The 18941-nt window shown below is 41.0% G+C and overlaps 1 protein-coding gene across 2 annotated transcripts in view; it reads right to left on the bottom strand.

Annotated features, from left to right (window-relative positions):
• uts2r2 (urotensin-2 receptor 2) overlaps positions 1–18941 on the bottom strand; it is a 111263-nt gene that overhangs the window by 26962 nt on the left and 65360 nt on the right. For both annotated transcript variants that reach the window (XM_063074333.1, XM_063074334.1), the window contains exon 7: positions 14439–14592. In XM_063074333.1, coding sequence (XP_062930403.1) covers positions 14439–14592 — 154 coding nt within the window. The remainder of the gene's footprint in view (positions 1–14438; positions 14593–18941) is intronic.

Below are 18941 nucleotides of genomic sequence, written 5' to 3'. Positions count from 1 at the left end.
TCAACCTTTCTCTGTAACTTGGGAGATGAAACCCAGGCAACATTTTAGTAAACGTCCTCTGTACTCTCTCAATTTTATTGACATCGTTCCTATAATTCGGTAACCAGAAGTGTACACAATACTCCAAATCTGGCCTTACCAATGACCAAAACAATTTCAACATATATTAAAATTCTGTGCTATGTGCAACTAACATTGCTTATGAAACACTTGTAATGGTTAATATGTGAAAAATGTGATAAACAGTTTGATTAAAGGTGGTTGCTTTAATGATGTGACGGATTGTATTTGGGACATGATATTACATGATCACATATATAAAAGAAGATTCTCTACTGATTGAGTAGAATTGTGCTTTGGAACAAGACTGAGAGAGGTGCCAATGGCTATACGATCATTAATTCACTATGACCAGGGATCGCTGACAATAGAAGACACAGAGAATCATTGTTTTGTTTAAGAATTGTTTCTTGGATTAACTGAGCAGAGTTCATCTTTTAAAAGTGGTCAGGGTGGTATCAAGGACTACTGAATATTCTTTAACTTTCTATCACCAGGGGACCCCACTAGCAGAGAGATATAGTTACTCACTGTATCTCTGTAAAACATAATGTTTTTTCCCATGTTACTTAATTAGAATTATAGAGCTCCTTTTTCTCCCTCTGTCCCTCTGACTATACCCCTTGCCCATCCTCTGGGTTTTCCCCCCTCCCCGCTTTCCTTCTCCCTGGGCCTCCCGTCCCAGGATCCTCTCATATCCCTTTTGCCGATCACCTGTCTAGCTCTTGGCTCCATCCCTCCCCCTCCTGTCTTCTCCTATCATATTGGATCTCCCCCTCCCCCTCTCAAATCTCTTGCTAACTCTTCCTTCAGTTAGTCCTGACGAAGGGTCTCGGCCCGAAACGTCGACCGTACCTCTTCCTATAGATGCTGCCTGGCCTGCTGCGTTCACCAGCAACTTTGATGTGTGTTGCTTGAATTTCCAGCATCTGCAGAATTCCTCGTGTTTACGATAGTGAAACAATGTTATTTTCTGAAATCTGGGCACTGTATCAAGCATTCATTTCCATTCCCATTTGGAACAATTAAAGCAGAGCCTCAATGTAATGTACGTAAGGTAGAGAGGTATGGGCATTTTAACCATCATATGTAAGAAAAAAATGGGAAGATACAACCTGATTTCAAGCTGGAAGGCGAATGTATATAAAAGAGAGGCTGTTATGAACTTGTCAAATTTGTAATGAAGGAATGCTTTGGGTTATCATGGGGGAATAACAAAAGACCAAAGTTGTTTAAAATGAAAAAGAATTGTAGCATCTTGGCAGTTTTATGCATATTATTTGAATCGTAAAGCAAGGAAAAAGACAGCAAAAAGGAAGAGCATTTTAGTGATTGCCGCTACTGCCAGAGGCAAAGTGAAAATCCAGGTCAATTCAATATATTGAATGTGGCACTCAAATCTCAAGGGAAAAATTCCTCCTAACAGGAGGAAGTCCAAGATGAGAAACTTAGCATAAAATATACTGCCCTTTATGGAAAAAAATTTACCAAGTTTATCATGTCCCATCACATCTTTCAGAAACATCTAAATCACATCAGGTTGATTCATTTGGAATCAAGCTTATGGAGGCAAATTTCCACCTATAGAAAGATACCACAATTGAAGAAGAAAATTTCAAATTTATTTTTCAATTTCTTTATGCATCAAAAAAGAACAATATTGGTGATGGAGTGTGAGGGATTGATGCATGGTGAAGAAAGAAAATCAGTGTTAGAGAGTGATGAAAATCAAGGAATTTAACTACCATGAAATATTTTTGGCTGGGGCAGGGGGAAAAAAAATAACAGATTAAACCAGTGTTGTTTGTTAGCAGGCTTGGTGATGTGCATGAGTGAGGGGAAAAATGTCAGGGATCAGAAGAGCACCGTTGGAAGCATACAGCAGGATCAACAATCAAATTATTATTGTTAGTTGAAAGGGTTGGAGAAGGCTGCAAGGGCTGTGGTGTTCTGTAACGAAAGACGAGGTCAGGAGTGCAGGCTAGATATCAATGGTGAGCTTGGGTGGCAGATAGGAAGGATGATAGTAACTTACTATTTCAATATGCATCTCCTGGATTGGAAGTGAAGTGGGAAAGCAATGGGACAGCCCAATAGCCATCCAAGATTGGAACATGTTCGAATTTTTGATGCAACTCTCAAAAAGAATGAAAATCAAAAGCTGGAGATTCTCCTTGAATGTTGGAGGAGAAAGATGTTGTTTTTGTGCTCCTGCTGTAGAAAGTGCTGGAGGTAAGGGCAACCGACATCAGGAAGTGCTTGGTCCAGTGATCTGAGATGACTCTGAAATAGTGTTTACTGCATTTCATTTTGGAAAGGATTGTCTCTGTGGCTAATGTTCTGTGTGTCATTTGTTTACTTTCTTTATTGTTTGCTTCATTTCTCTTTTTTCCAGCAATCAACTAATGGTTATGAATCTTCAGTTTCATTCACTCCTCCTCCAGAATCATCACTTGTTTCATCATCTATTTTGCCTCACATCATCGAACCTTTCCTGCATTCCACACAATCACAAACCTCTTCTGCTTCCTTGTTACTGCAGCACTTCATCTTTCAGATTCCCAGACTTCATTCCCATCCCTTCCTTACATATCAACATTTCCAGCTTTGAAGAAAACTCCACGTCTTGAAATGTGTACTCTGTTTCTCTCCCAACAGATGCTGCAGTATGCAGAGTGCTTGAAGCTTTTGTTTATTTTTATTTCAATTTTACAAAATCTGCACTCTTTGATAAACAAAATCCTGCCACTTAATATTTTTTATGAGAGTTAATTCAACTTGCAAGGAATTAACGTACTTTAGCAACTGCTATCTATATTCACAATTGGTTTTCTAAACTCCTTATTGGACATAATGCCTTTGGTATGCATAGTGCTTAAATGCAAAATTTGGATAGTTGCATCCAAAGGTTTCATCATTAACAGTTAACTTCTATCCTCATTTGCCTCTTACTTTCAAATTTGAATAAGGATCTAGAACCAAAAAATGAAAATTTAAAAAAACTACAAATGCAGGAAAGCTGAAACAAAATATATTGAAATACCTCAGCAAGCTGGGCAGTATCTGTGGAAAGAGAAACTGTTTGCGAATCTGAGACATCATTTAAGTCCCTTTTCACAGATGCTGCCCAACCTGCTGGATTTTTACAGCCTTTACAGTTTTATTTGAAAGCAGTAAGTTCTCTGGTTTACCCTCCTTTTAGTTCAATGTCGCAACTGCATCTTTTATTAGGGCAGCTGGATGACTCCAGGGAAAAGTAGTGTGGAAGTTACAGTAAGGGAACGAAAGCTTGGAGCAGTTGCTGTCAAGCAAGACCTCTGGAGACATTTCTGCTTAGTACAGACAAAAGACGAACAAGTGAGGCTTCTGCAGTGAGACTTTTTCCAGAAAAGTCTTCCTAAAACAGAGTTTCCTTTTATACAATACGCCAAGAGACAAACAAGATAACAGAAGAGTGGGAAACATACCCAGCAACCTATGGCTCTATTGCCTTTACTAACTTCAAAATATCATCAGCTGTCCGTTTGAAGTTTCAATTGACTTTTAACACCTCATTGTGAATGGCGATTGATCTTGGGAGTAAGGAAGTCAAATATCTACAATGCTTCACTAACTGGCCAAAATCCGTAACTGATAAACCAATTCTGTATAAAATATCAGCTTTCTCTTTGGACTTCAGAACAGTGCGGGTCAGGGGCCATGCTGCTCTCCTTGTGCACAAGTAAAATAAAAGGAATGCTTGAGTTATAAGAGCGCATGTGTTCTGGGCCCCATTATTTTAGCTATTTTAGTTTATTTTATTATCAGCAACAGTAGTATGGACTAAAATCAAACTACAAATGTATTGTGCTATGATGCTCCACATATGACTTAAAGCAACTCATGGACAACACAAAATGTCACAGAACTTAACTTGCACTTGCTTGCAACTCTCTGAGATTTACATATAAATAGAACATGTACAAATAGCTGATGAATGTGAATGATCAAGAGATTAGTTGCTCACAGCACAAAACAAATTCCAGGAAATAATTATATGTTATCCTTTCAGGCCATTACTCGGCAATTAGAATAATATTAAATGATGCAGTCTGGTGCTTATTTATAAAGTCGTAACAGAATTCATGATCACTTCTTTGACACTGATAGACAAAAGAGTGTTGTAAAAGGGATAAAGCTGTGTTTGAAAGAAGCTCTGAAATGTCTGCAGAAACTTGGAAGTCATAACAAATATGTTAGATAATCAGTCAGAATAATTCACCTTTTGAACTATTGATTTAAATATACAAGGGCCAAAGATCCTCCTCAGCAAAATCAACCAAAACCTGAATATTCTGCTTTACCTAAATACTGTGAGAGAAAACCAGCTAATGAGTTGCAATCAGAGCAAAAGCAGTCTACAAATCCAATTATCCCTGATGTCAAAGTTTCTACTTGTCAGTTAAGGCAGAATGTCACTTTGATGTATTTGTTCCATTGTGTATTGCATAGAATCCATCGATTGAAAGTGCAAAATAACTCTAACATTTCAATTAGTTGCCCAGACCACTAAAATTGCCATTTGCCTTTGACATGCACTGCATTTGCAGAACAGAAATGTTAAAATGCTATTACTACAACTATCAAATTTGCAATCAGATTATTAATATTCCCTTATCTTCTCTAAGGCATTCAAGACGAACTGAATTATTAAATTTTAAATTTTCAAATTGCATCAACTTATTACTAGCTTTTCAAGATAGAATACTCCAATTCAAATATTTCATTCAAAAAATCTTTCAAAAAACTATGCAAAATGCATCATTCAGAATTGCAAGTAATTCCAATTGTTTTCAATTTTTTAAAAAATATGATAGTCATTTCATTGAATTTGAATTCCACCTATCAATTTAACACCATAAGACTATAAGATATAGGAGCAGAAGTCTGTCCATAGAGTCTGCTCTGTCATTCAATCATGGGCTGTTCCAATTCTCCCAGTCATCCCCAGACCCCTGCTTTCACCCCATACCATTTAATGCCCTGGCTAGTCAAAAACCTATCTATCTCTGCCTTAAATACACCCAATGCCTTGGCCTCCACAGCCAGTCGTGGCAACAAATTCCACAGATTTACCACCCTCTGACTGAAGTAATTCCTCCGCATCTCAGTTCTAAAAGGACGTCCTTCAATCCTAAAGTAGTGCCCTCTTGTCCGAGAATCCCCTAACATGGGAAATAACTTTGCCATATTTAATCTGTTCAGGCCTTTTAACATTCGGAATGTTTCTATGAGATCCCCCCTCATTCTCCTGAACTCCAGGGAATACAGCCCAAGAGCTGCCAGATGTTCCTCATACGGTAACCCTTTCATTCCTGGAATCATTCTCGTGAATCTTCTCTGAACCCTCTCCAATGTCAGTATGTCCTTTCTAAAATAAGGAGCCCAAAACTACACACAATACTCCAAGTGTGGTCTCACTTGTGCCTTAACATCACATCCCTGCTGTTATATTCTATACCTCTAGAAATCAATGCCAACATTGTATTTGCCTTCTTCACAACCGACTCAACCTGGAGGTTAACCTTTAGGGTATCCTGCATAAGGACTCCCAAGTCCCTTTGCATCTCTGCATTTTGAATTCCCTCCCCATCTAAATCATAGTCTGTCCAATTATTTCTTCCACCAAAGTGCATGACCATACACTTCCCAACATTGTATTTCATTTGCCACTTCTTTGCCCATTCCCCTAAACTATCTAAGTCTCTCTGCAGGCTCTGTTTCCTCAACGCTATCCGCTCCTCCACCTATCTTTGTATCATCGGCAAATTTAGCCACAAATCCATTAATACCATTGTCCAAATCATTGATATACATCAAAAAAAGCAGCAGTCCCAACACCGACCCCTGTGGAACTCCACTGGTAACCAGCAGCCAACCAGAATAGGATCCCTTTATTCCCACTGTTTTCTGCCAACCAGCAATGCTCCACGCATGCTAGTAAATTCCCTGTAATTCCGTGGGCTCTTATCTTGCTAAGCAGCCTCATGTGCGGCACCTTGTCAAAGGCCTTCTGAAAATCCAAGTACACCACATCTACTGCATCTCCTTTGTCCACCCTGCTTGTAATTTCCTCAAAAAATTGCAGTAGGTTTGTCAGGCAGGATTTTCCTTCAGGAAACCATGCTGGCTTTGGCCTATCTTGTCATGTACCTCCAGATACTCCGTAATCTCATCCCTAGCAATCAATTATAACACTTCCCAACCACTGATATCAGGCTAACAGGTCTATAGTTTCCTTTCTGCTGCCTCCCACCCTTCTTAAATAGCGGAGTAACATTTGCAATTTTCCAGTCATCCAGTACAATGCCAGAATCTATCGATTCTTGAAAGACCATCATTTATGCCTCCGTAATTTCTCCAGCTACTTCCTTCAGAACCCGAGGGTGCATTCCATCAGGTCCAGGAGATTTATCCACCCTCAGACCATTAACCTTCCTGAGCACCTTCTCAGTCGTAATTTTTGTTGCACCAACCTCATTTCCCTGACACTCTTGAATGTCCGGTATACTGCAGACGTCTTCCACTGCGAAGACTGATGCAAAATACACATTCAGTTCCTCTGCTATCTCTGCATCTTTCATTATGATATCTCCAGCATCATTTTGTATTGGTCCTATATCTACCCTTGACTCTCTTTTTCCCTTCATATACTTAAAAAAGCTTTAAGTGATGGAAATGAGCTGTTATTTTTAAAGAACTTGGCAAAATGACAAAGAACCTTCAATAAAATATTATCAAACAGATTTTGATGCTGAGGCACATAAGGAAACATTAAGACAGATGATCACAAGGACGGGGAATGTTGAAGAAGAGGAGGGGGCAATTACAGGAAGTTCAAGAAATTGCTGTTCATGCCGTCGGGTTGGAGGCTACCCAGACGGAATTCAAGGTGCTAATGCTCCATCCTGAGTGTGGTATCATCGTGGCAACAGCGGAGGCCATAGACTGACATGTCGGAATGGGAACAGGAAGTACAATTGAAATGGGTGGCCACTGGCAACATCCACTAGATCAGAGAGATCTCATGCAGATCAGGGAGCCACTTCAGCAGGCACCTTCGCTTTGTACACTGCAAAAAGAAGGATCTCCCAATGGTTACTCACTTCAATTCAACCTCCTATTTCCATCCAACACACATCAAAGTTGCTGGTGAACACAGCAGGCCAGGCAGCATCTCTAGGAAGAGGTGCAGTCGACGTTTCAGGCCGAGACCCTTCGTCAGGACTAACTGAAGGAAGAGTGAGTAAAAGATTTGAAAGTTGGAGGGGGAGGGGGAGATCCAAAATGATAGGAGAAGACAGGAGGGGGAGGGATGGAGCCAAGAGCTGGACAGGTGATTGGCAAAAAGGATACGAGAGGATCATGGGACAGGAGGTCCGGGAAGAAAGACAAGGGGGGGGGAACTCAGAAGATGGGCAAGGGGTATATTCAGAGGGACAGAGGGAGAAAAAGGAGAGTGAGAGAAAGAATGTGTGTATAAAAGAAAGTAACAGATGGGGTACGAGGGGGAGGTGGGGCATTAGCGGAAGTTAGAGAAGTCGATATTCATGCCATCAGGTTGGAGGCTACCCAGACGGAATATAAGGTGTTGTTCCTCCAACCTGAGTGTGGCTTCATCTTTACAGTAGAGGAGGCCGTGGATAGACATGTCAGAATGGGAATGGGATGTGGAATTAAAATGTGTGGCCACTGGGAGATCCTGCTTTCTCTGGCGGACAGAGCGTAGGTGTTCAGCAAAGCGGTCTCCCAGTCTGCGTCAGGTCTTGCCAATATATAAAAGGCCACCTCAGGAGCACCGGACGCAGTACATCACCCCAGCCGACTCACAGGTGAAGTGTCGCCTCACCTGGAAGGACTGTTTGGGGCCCTGAATGGTGGTAAGGGAGGAAGTGTAAGGGCATGTGTAGCACTTGTTCCGCTTACACGGATAAGTGCCAGGAGGGAGATCAGTGGGGAGGGATGGGGGGGACGAATGGACAAGGGAGTCGCGAAGGGAGCGATCCCTGCGGAAAGCGGGGGGGGGGGGAGGGAAAGATGTGCTTAGTTGTGGGATCCCGTTGGAGGTCGCGGAAGTTACGGAGAATAATATGTTGGACCCGGAGGCTGGTGGGGTGGTAGGTGAGGACCAGGGGAACCCTATTCCTCGTGGGGTGGCGGGAGGATGAAGTGAGAGCAGATGTACGTGAAAGGGGGGAGATACGTTTAAAAGCAGAGTTGATAGTGGAGGAAGGGAAGCCCCTTTCTTTAAAAAAGGAGGACATCTCCCTCGTCCTAGAATGAAAAGCCTCATCCTGAGAGCAGATGCGGCAGAGACGGAGGAATTGCGAGAAGGGGATGGCGTCCTTGTCTTTCTTCCCGGACCTCCTGTCCCATGATCCTCTCGTATCCTTTTTGCCAATCAACTGTCCAGCTCTTGGCTCCATCCCTCCCCCTCCTGTCTTCTCCTATCATTTTGGATCTCCCCCTCCCCCTTTCAAATCTCTTACTCACTCTTCCTTCAGTTAGTCCTGACGAAGAGTCTCGGCCTGAAACGTCGACTGCACCTCTTCCTAGAGATGCTGCCTGGCCTGCTGCGTTCACCAGCAACTTTGATGTGTGTTGCTTGAATTTCCAGCATCTGCAGAAATCCTGTTGTTCCTATTCCCATAGTGGCATGTCTGTCCACGGCCTTCTCTCTTGTACTGGTACCTGAGAAGAATGTTGTGACTTGCTTCAAATGCTATTGACTAGACCACTATACCTATACTTGTTGCACTTGTATCCACAGTGATGAAGTGCTTTGAGTGGTTGGATCTGCACCAGTTGGCCTACTGGCACAACAGGTCCACAGCAGAAGCAATTTTATTGGTTCTTCACTCAACCATGGAACGTCTAAACAGCAAAGATGCATACATTAGGATACTCTTTACCGACTACAGCTCGCCATTTGGTACTATCATCCCCTCCAAACTAATCATTAAGCTTCAGGAGCTTGGCCTCAATACCTCCTTGTGCAATTGGATCCCTGATTTCCTCATTTGCAGACACCAGTCAGTTTGGACTGACAACAACATCTCCTCCATGGTCTCCATCAACACAAGTGTACCACAAGGCTGTGTGCTTAGTTCCCTGCTCTACTCACTTTACACTTTTGACTGTGTGGCTAAGCACAGCTCCAATGCCATTTTCAAGTTTGCTGACAATACTACTGTCATTGGCCGAATCAAAGATGCTGACGATTGAGCATATAGGAGGGAGACTGAAAATCTGGCTGAGTGTTGCCACAACAACAACCTCTTACTCAATGTCAGCAAGACCAAGGAGCTGATTTATTGACTTCAGAAGAAGGAAACCAGAGGTCCATGAACCAGTCCTTATTGGAAGATCTAATAATTTAAATTTAAATTAAAGCAACTTCAAATTCCTCAGTGTTATCATTTCAAATGACCTGTTCTGGCACCAGCACAAAAATGAAATTAATAAGAAAACACTGCAGTATGCCGAGTTTGTGAAGATTCAACATGACATCTAAAACTTTGACAAACTTTTATAGATAGGTGGTGCAGAGCATATTGGCTGGCTGTATCACAGTCTACCATGGAAACACTAATGCATCTGAACAGAATATCCTACAATAAGTAATGGATATGGCCCTGTCCATAACAGATAAAGCTCGCCGCACCAGTGAGCACAGCTACACAAAGCGTTGCAGCAGGAAAGCAGAATCCATCATCAATGACCCCCACCACCCTTCTTCCTGATGGCAGCAGCTCTCTCCTCACAGTGGCCATCAGGAAGGTGGTACAGGAACCTCAGGACTCACACTACCAGGTTCAAGAACAGTTAATACCACTCAACCTTCAGGCTCTTGAACCAAAGGGGATAACTTCATTCAACTTCACTTGCCCCATCACTGAGAAGTTCACACAACCTATGGACTCACTTTCAAGGACTCTTCATCTCATGTTATTGATATTTATTGCTTGCGTTTTTAATGTCTTCTGTACACTGGTTGAACACCAAGTTGGTGCGGTCTTTCATTGATACTATTATGGATTTATTGAGTATCCCTGCGAGAAAGTGAACCTCAGGGTTCTATATGGATAGTAAATTTAGTTTGAAATTCGAGACTCAGGTTTGAGAAGCAACACCTCATATTCCATCTGGTTAGCCTCCAACCTGATGGCATGAACATCGATTTCTCTTAACTTCTGGTAATTACTCTGCTCTCCCCCTTCTCTCTTTTTCTATGCTCCGTTCTAGACACACCCTCACCTCTTCACTTCTCCTCACTTCTCTCTGGTACTCCTTCTCCTTCCTTTTCTTCCATGATCCAATGTCCTCTTGTATTAGATTCCTTCTTCGTCAGCCATTTATCTTTTCCACCTCTCCCGGCTTCCTACTTCATTCCCCCTGTCCCCCACCTTTATACCTTCCTCCTCACCTGGTCGCATCAATCACTACTAGCTTTACTACTTCCCCTTCCCTCCCCTTCTCACTTTGTCTTCTGCCTCCTTATTTTCTGCTGAAGGGTCTTGGCCCAAAATGTCGACTGCTTATTCTGCCTGACTTGCTGACTTCTTTCAGCATTTTGCGTTTGCTACTCAGGAGGTTAGGTATTGGACCTGGTGCATGTTTGGATATGGGTTGCAGAGCTTTTGCATTACAGAGAGTACCACAGGGAAAGGTGACCAAAAGTACATTTAAATAAGTAAATCTAAAAATACCAAATGGCTGGGATCATGGTTTCAGCAGTGGATAAGCTAAGTGGGTTAAATTTTTCAGTGTCTCAGAGGGGTGGGAAACAAACTGCATTTCTGGGTTGAAACTGACACCAAGAATGCAAACATTTTGATACAAATTGTACTGAAGGAGTCAGCGGTTAGGGAAGGGAGTTTGGAAAAGTTTTGAAGCCGAATTTCCCAACATTTGGCCGAAGGAAGTTCTTCTCACGAGTATTGGATAATTAGTCTGACAACTAAGAAGCAGGGGACAAGTCAAGAGCAGTGGCGATGACTTAGAGCTGATTGCCCTTCAAGTCCACATAAAAACAGATGGCATGTTTGAGGTGATTTGGCCAGGAGGCAACTTGCTCATGTGAAAATGGAGGTGATAGAAGGTGAGAAAGGAGAAGGAACAAAATGCACCTTATATATAATGCCTACCTACTTCCCACTTATACAACCATTTAAAGCTGCTCTCAATATCTTTTTGCCTCAGTGCTGAGTGCTCTGCAACCTAAGTCTCCACAGTAAGGATGCAATAAACTCAGGTATACAATTAATCTGCTGAAGTACAGGACTCTGATTGTATTAGGAGCTCAGACACAATACTGTAATACTTCAAAGTGAGTAGAGATGAGAGATCACAGTGCTAAGCCTGACTGAAGATGTTCGATGTCAAGGCAGAGTCAAGGAATACAATAAAATTACAACGAGATATGAAGTACACAGAGTAAATCAGTGTTTGAGCTTTCACGAACAGGAGAGCCTTAAAGGAAGAGTTGATACAGATCGTACAGTATATAGTAAGTGGTGCTGGAGAGAGCGGGCAGTGGTGGGAAGAAAGAATTTGAAAAGGATAGCTGGGGATAGAACTGCAGCATTCAGAGAGAGCACAAAATGATCTCCTTTTTGTCTTTGCAGCATCCTACTGTGTGTAAGTTGACAAGAATATAGCAGCAAAAAAAACTTCAAAAGTAATTAATTGGGTGATACATGCTTTGGCATGCCTTGAAGCCAAGAGAGGAAAAAAAACTCTGACGCTTTCTTCTGAAAGTTCACAGCAATTTGAGCCTTAATCTAATGGAATCAAATACATGGATTCTGCACTTTGCACGATAAAGTGAAATCAAATAAAATGCATTTAACTGGCTTTGAGACCCCTGGTTAAAGTCGTAGAGTTATAGAGCACTACAGCACAAAAAAAAAGTCCATTCGGCCATTCTAGACCATGCTGAACTGTCATTCTGCTTGGTCTCAACAACCTGCACCTGGATCATAGCCCTCCACATCCCTCAATGTCAATGTGCTTATACACACTTCTCTTAAACGTTGTAATCAAACTCACATCCACCACTTCAACTGGCACCTTGTTCAAAACTCACACCACCCTCTAAGTGAAGAAGTTCCTCTTCAGGTTCCTCTTAAATATTTCACCTTTCACCCTTAAATTATGATCTCTACTTCTAGTTTCACCCAACCTCAGTGGATAAAGTCTGCTTGCATTAACCCTATCTATATCCCTCATAATTTTATATACCTCCATCAAATCATCCCTCATTCACCTACACTCTACGGCAGAGATTCCCAACCTTTTTTATGCCATGGACCAATATCATTAAGCAAGGGGTCCTGGGACCCCAGTTTGGGAACCTCTGCTCTAGGCAATAAAGTCCTATCCATTCAACTTTTCCCAAGCCCTGGCAACATCCTTGTAAATTTTCTCTGTATTCTGTCAATCTTACTGATATTTTTCATGTAGGTAGGGAACACAACTGGACACAATCAAACAAAGAAGTTTCAATCAGGTCAGATAATTGGATAACCAAAATATGTCTCTGCATGTGAAATGAAAGCACCCAGAAATTCTGTGTATATCACCTAACAATGACTTGCTGCAAATAAAGTCCAAATGGCAAGTCTCCAGTTCTGTACTTCATTTCAAAGTTCAAAGTAAATTTTATTATCAAAATACATATATGTCACCACATACAACCCCGAGATTCATTTTCCTGCAGGCATACTCAGCAAAACTAACTATAAGAGGATTAATGAAAGATGAACTAGAGTGCAGAAGACAACAGACTGTGCAAATGCAAATATAAACATATAGCAATAAATAACAAGAACATGAGGTAATGAAATAGAGTCCTAAAAGTGAGATCATTGGTTGTGGGAACATCTCAATGGATGGGCAAGTAAGTATAGTTATCCCCTTTTGTTCAAGAGCCTGATGGCTGGAAAAAAAACTTCTTCTCTCAGCCGAGAAAGGTCTTGTTTATTAAGTAAGCATCATCCTTGGGGGACTGTGGTCTAAAGAACTGCGTCTTCAACACCAAATTCTTTGACAATCATATCATTAGTGACCCCAGACTCATTGTGGTGTTTTTCCACCCATAAGGCAAAGTCAGGTTTAATAAACATAAATGATGAATCTGGAATTTTCAGGTACAATGATGATTCCACTTGTAGGCAATTGTACACATCAAATATGATTCTAATAGTGAACATTATAAATCACAGTCACAGCAATGCAAGTATGGTTGATAGCAAAATCAATAAAATCATCAAATAATTCCCTATAAGAAACGTAAACTATATCATCCATCTCATTCATTAGAACAATTTATCGTGTGTATTAAACATAGAACATAGAAATCTACAGGACTGTCGGTCCACGATGTTGTGCCGACCATGCAACCTACTCTAGAAACTGCCTAAAATTTCCCAAGAGCATAGCCCTCTACTTTTCTAAAGAGAAATCTTGCCATTAACTGGAAATCTGAAGAGGTATATTATAATTAGGAATTCCAAATAATGAGCACAAGATACAAACAATTAAACTTTCTTAAGATCAATTCAAATGTGAAGAGTTAACAAAAAATGGCAACTTATTAAGTATAAACTTTCTACTGAGTTTTCAGTAATGTTCATCATAACAAATTGTGATGGAGTTATCATTTGACATGCACAGAATGGTGATTAATTTATCCCTTTCGCATGTATTTTCTGGCACTCTGAAATGCTGGCATGACTCAATTTAGTCTGGGCAACCAATAAGAAGTAACGACAGAATTTATGCCTTTTGAAAAGCCAAACTCCAAGACAAGCATTGTCACACACAATTTTCAAGACAACATTTATTTATCTTTTCATTTAGAGCTACAGTGCGAACCAGGCCTCACCAGCCCTTCAAGCCACACTGGCCCAGCAACTCCTGAGAAACCCGATTAACCCTAACCTAAATGGGACAATTTACAATGACCAATTAACCTACCCAGAACGTCATTGGACTGTGGGAGGAAACCAGAGCACCTGGGGAAAACCCATGCATTCCACAGGGAGAACATACAAGCTCCTTACAGAACAGCCCCGGAAACTACCTCTGGAACACCCTGAGCTTTAACAGCGGTAAAGGTACCATGGTCATTTTTTACTGTGTGCACAGAGCTGCAACCTAATCAGTAAATTGGACTCCATATTACATCTCACAGACTAGGAAAAATTAATAGATTTTATCTGCACTGCAACAAATTATATACAAACAAGTCATCCTAATAAAATCATGTGAATCATAGAACCGAATGAATTATATCTGCAATATTTTCCATTAGGTATCAAGACGATAGCTAATACCTTATCGATGTGTGGATGCCAATATTCATCATGCATTGTTTTGGCTTCTGTATTGTTCATCTTTGAGAAAAAAGTGGGCTTTGTGAGGTGCAAGCGAGTTGAGTCAATCCCAAATGTATCAGCTATTGCTTTTTGAATTCGCCATCTCACATCACTGCAAAAGAAAACGTTTCAGAATGTTGACTTTTTTTAAATGGCAGTGCAGCAGCTAAAGAGTGGTAAATCCAACATACAACAACAGATTAATATAAAGAGAGACCCCAGAGCTAGCAGACGCTGGGATCTAGACCAAAGGTCAATCTGTGAGAGGAACTCAGAGAGTCAGGCAGCATCTGCGGAGGGAAATGCATGAATGATGGTGAATGGTCTGGAATCAAATCATCAACCGTCTCTTTCCCTCCGGAGACCTGCCTAATCTACAGAACTTGTTATTTGCAACAGATTAATATATCCCTATGAGTACAGATATATTTTCCAAACCTGTGACTTTAAATGTTACTACAAAGGAAATAACAAGGTTAACAAGATAACATAATTAGAAGTCACGCAGTAAGTGTTGCTACCTCATAGCTCCAGGAACCCAGGACTGATTCTAACCTCAGGCAGTCTGTGTACACAGACTCCCTGTCAAGACTGTGGTTTTCTGGCAATTTACACTTGTTTTTCTCCCACATCCCAACAATGTGTTGGTAAGTTAATTGGTAACAATAAATTAGTGCAGGTAAGTGGCAAAAGAATGAACAAAAAATGTGGAGAAGAATAACCAGCAGGGCCACAGGAAACAGGGAGAGGGATGTAGGACTGATGGGATTGGACTGCCGGAAACCAGCATGGACCTAATCACCACCTGCGTTGCAATGTAAAAATAGATCCATTGCAACACTTGGATAAATGTGTGAACTTATATCTGTAATGAAAACAATGCACAAGGAGGCCATATAGCACAGGCCCTGTGTCAAAGCCAGTTATAAAGAGTTATTTATTTGTTTGTTTATTTATCTGTTTGTTTGTTTATTTATCCAGATACAGCGTGGAATAGGCCATTCCAGCCCTTTCAGCCTTGCTGCCCAGTAATCCCCGATTTAGTCTATACCTAATTATGGGACAAGTTACAATGACCAATTAACCTACCTACCAGTACATCTTTGGGCTGTGGGAAGAAACTGGAGCACCCAGAGGAGACCCATGTGGTCACGGGGAGAAGGTACGCCTTACTGGCAACAGTGGGAATTGAACCTGGGTCACCCATAATGTAAAACGTTGTGCAAATCACTACGCTACCATGCGGCCCTTCTTTTGGTTAAACTCACTGGCCAGCTCTTGGCTGGTAGCCTTGTAGGTTATAGCTCCCGAAATGCTGATCCAAGCACTGGTGTAGATGCCTTTCAGGCAGTGAATTCCTGAAGCCAAACTCTCACGCTGAATCACTTCTTTTCTCAATACTCCTTTTGTAAATACTACTTTTTGTAAAATTTTCTTAACTAATTTAAAGCTAGATCGTCAAATTATCAACCTCTCTGCTCATGGAAATAAGTCCTTCTGCTCATAGTGCACTTAAATTAAACCAACTTTCATTCTAAGTAAACAAGTACACCTGGCAAATCCCTCCACTCCAGCCATGACACCATTCTGATAAACATGCCCTACACCCTCACACCTTTTCAGCAACGTGGTGATCTTAACTGTACATAGTTGTCATAGCATAATTTCCTTGCCATTGTATCTACACCTCATCAAAAAAAGCAAATATTGTTCATACTTACTAACCATTGTAACTGTCTGTGTTCCCGACATTAACAATTTATAGACAGCTGTTCTAGGGTCTGGAATTGCTTGTCTAGCCAAAGGAACATCTATCCCAGCCCTCACTAGCTATGGACCCTCTACCGATATCTAAAATGCTAGAGGAATTCAGCACGTCAGACAGCACGTATGCAAGTAAATTAACAGTTGAGGTTTTGGGTTGAGATGTAGGGTTGTGATATGAAAAGCCGATTATCTATTTTCCTCCATAGATGCTGCCTGATCTGCTGAATTCCTCCAGTGCTTTATGTTTATATCCAAAACCCAGCATCTGCAGACTCTTAGGTCTCTACCAAGGCAATATTGATGCCCCTTCTGCCCCAGCCAGTCTTGCTGACCCATCCTATATCAGCATGACTGGGGGAGGTGCAGAAAGGGCAGCTCTTCTGAGCAATTGATCCAATATTAATAGCTGAGTTTTAATCTACAACATTTAGAGTGCAGTATTCTAAGACTGACTAAATAAGCTTAAGTATTTGGCTTGATATTTTGTTCACTTGTTTCGTAAAATGGTGAACCTCTTGTGGGTATGATCCAATATGTTCCTAATCTGTTATTTTTAGTACTAAATCTAAAATTTCTTCAGCATCCTTTCATCAGAAATCTACACACGAGAAATGGCACAAATATATTTTGAACAAAGTCTACAGCTGATGCACAGCGTAATGGAAACTTTTTGTAACAGACTGTGAATGCTGATCAATTAAATGTTTCATAAGGATAAATATGTTTTTGTCAGGTAGGTGGAAGCAACAAAATGTGAGTATCTGGTTTGAGAATATCTTGATAGAACTTGATAGATCCGAATTGAGTAGCTGAGAGACCTACTCTGCCTCCCCTGGCACATACACAAAGTAAGTAGGTTAGGCATCAAAGCTTATCTCATGCCTTACCTGAATAATTTACATAACAATTTTTAAAATTCAAACATTTTGGCAAGTTAGATATTTGTGTAGTGCATCAAATGTTGTTAACCTACTTTTTTGTACATACCGACTAACAACGGGACACTTTGTTACGATGTTATCTGATATTAACTCGTACAAAGTTTTCTTTTTATTACATATTGAAATTGGGACAGAATCGCTGCCAATCACTTCCACAGGTTCACTCTGCTCTGAATCAGGTTTAATATCATTGGCATATGGCATAAAATTTATTGTTTTGTAGCAGCAGTACATTGCTACACATAATAATAAAAACTATAAATTACAAGTATATATTAAAAGATTAAATAACTAGTGCAAACAGAGAGGGGAATAATACTGAGGTAGTGTTCATGGATGCATTGTCCTCTCAGAAATCTGATGACAGAGGGGAAGAAGCTCTTCTTGAAACATTGAGTGTGTTTCTTCAGGCTCCAGTACCTCCTCTTTGAAGGTAGCAATGAGAAGAAGACATGAGTGATGGGGATGCTTAACGATGGATGCCACTTTTTTGATGTAATGTGTAGTTTTATTTTCCTTTTCAAAGTGTGCACAAAAAGTGCTGAGCTCATCTGGGGGTGAAGCATCACAGACATTCATGATATTAGGTTTTTTCTGGTAGGAAATAATGGCCAAAATAATGAACTCTGTCAGGGCTGACCTGCATCCAATTCTGCCTCTAACCTCAATCAGAATTGTTTATTCGCCCCTAAATTAGCCTTTCATAGGTCATACCTGGACTTCTTGTATAGCTCCAGATCACCAATCTTGGATGCCCTCGGCAGGTTTTGCGTCTCTTGGTTCATCCCCAGCTTTTGGTTTGGGTATGATCCGGTATGTTTTCAAAGGCACACACTCATCCATACAGCTCTTGATAAAGTCAATTACAATGTCTTCTCCAGTCCACCAACTCGAAGCAGTCCTGTGACTGCTCCTCTTCCACCCTTGCCCAGACCTTCTTGATCCTCACCACTGGTGCTGCAGTCTCTCACTATACACTGGAAGTAGAAGTACAGCCCAGGGACTATCAAAAGCATGGTTGTGGAATAGCATGGTAAGCATTTTGATGGTGGTACAACAGTGGTCAAGTTGGCTCATTTGTTTCCACAGGTGATATGTTGGTGATACCTGTTCAGAAAGTTTTTCAAGCTAGTCTGTTTGAAATCTCCAGCAATGATAGGGAAGGCATCAGGGTGTGATATTTCATGACCACTGATTACATTGCTCAGCTCCTCCAGTGCCTGCCTGATGTTGGCCTGAGGTGGAATATACTCCATTTCCAGGATAATGGTGGATAACTCCCTATCAGAAAAAATGGATGACATATGACCGCAAGATGTTCCAGTTCGGATGAGCAGGACTGAGACAGAACCATTATGTTTGTGCACCACGATGAGTTAATTATAAAGTATACTCCACCTCTTCTGCCTTTAAAAGACTGAGCTGTCCTGATTTTGTAGAGATTGATGAAGCCATTGGGCTGGAGTGCTAATCCAAAATTGTGTCTGTGAGTTATGTGTTGCTTAAATCTCCATCAACCCCATCTACAGAGCCCTGGCACATTATAGAGACTGGAAAAAGGAAAAGTCAAGGGTGCCTGAATTTTCTTTTTTTTTTAGTTTATTTTATATGTAACACCCTGGGAAAAGTTTCATTGCTAACGTAATGGTCTTTCTATAGAAGCAGTTTTGGTTTATGGTTAGAGATAACAGGTGCTTTGGAATGTGAGCTGAGTCCTTTGTTCAGCGGGAGACGAAGAGAGAAGACACTGGAG

Source organism: Mobula hypostoma, chromosome 22 (assembly GCF_963921235.1).
Source record: "Mobula hypostoma chromosome 22, sMobHyp1.1, whole genome shotgun sequence".
In the NCBI taxonomy this organism is placed as follows: domain Eukaryota; kingdom Metazoa; phylum Chordata; class Chondrichthyes; order Myliobatiformes; family Myliobatidae; genus Mobula; species Mobula hypostoma.
Note: the sequence above shows the minus strand (reverse complement) of the source record. Positions and strands in the feature narration are given on the sequence as shown.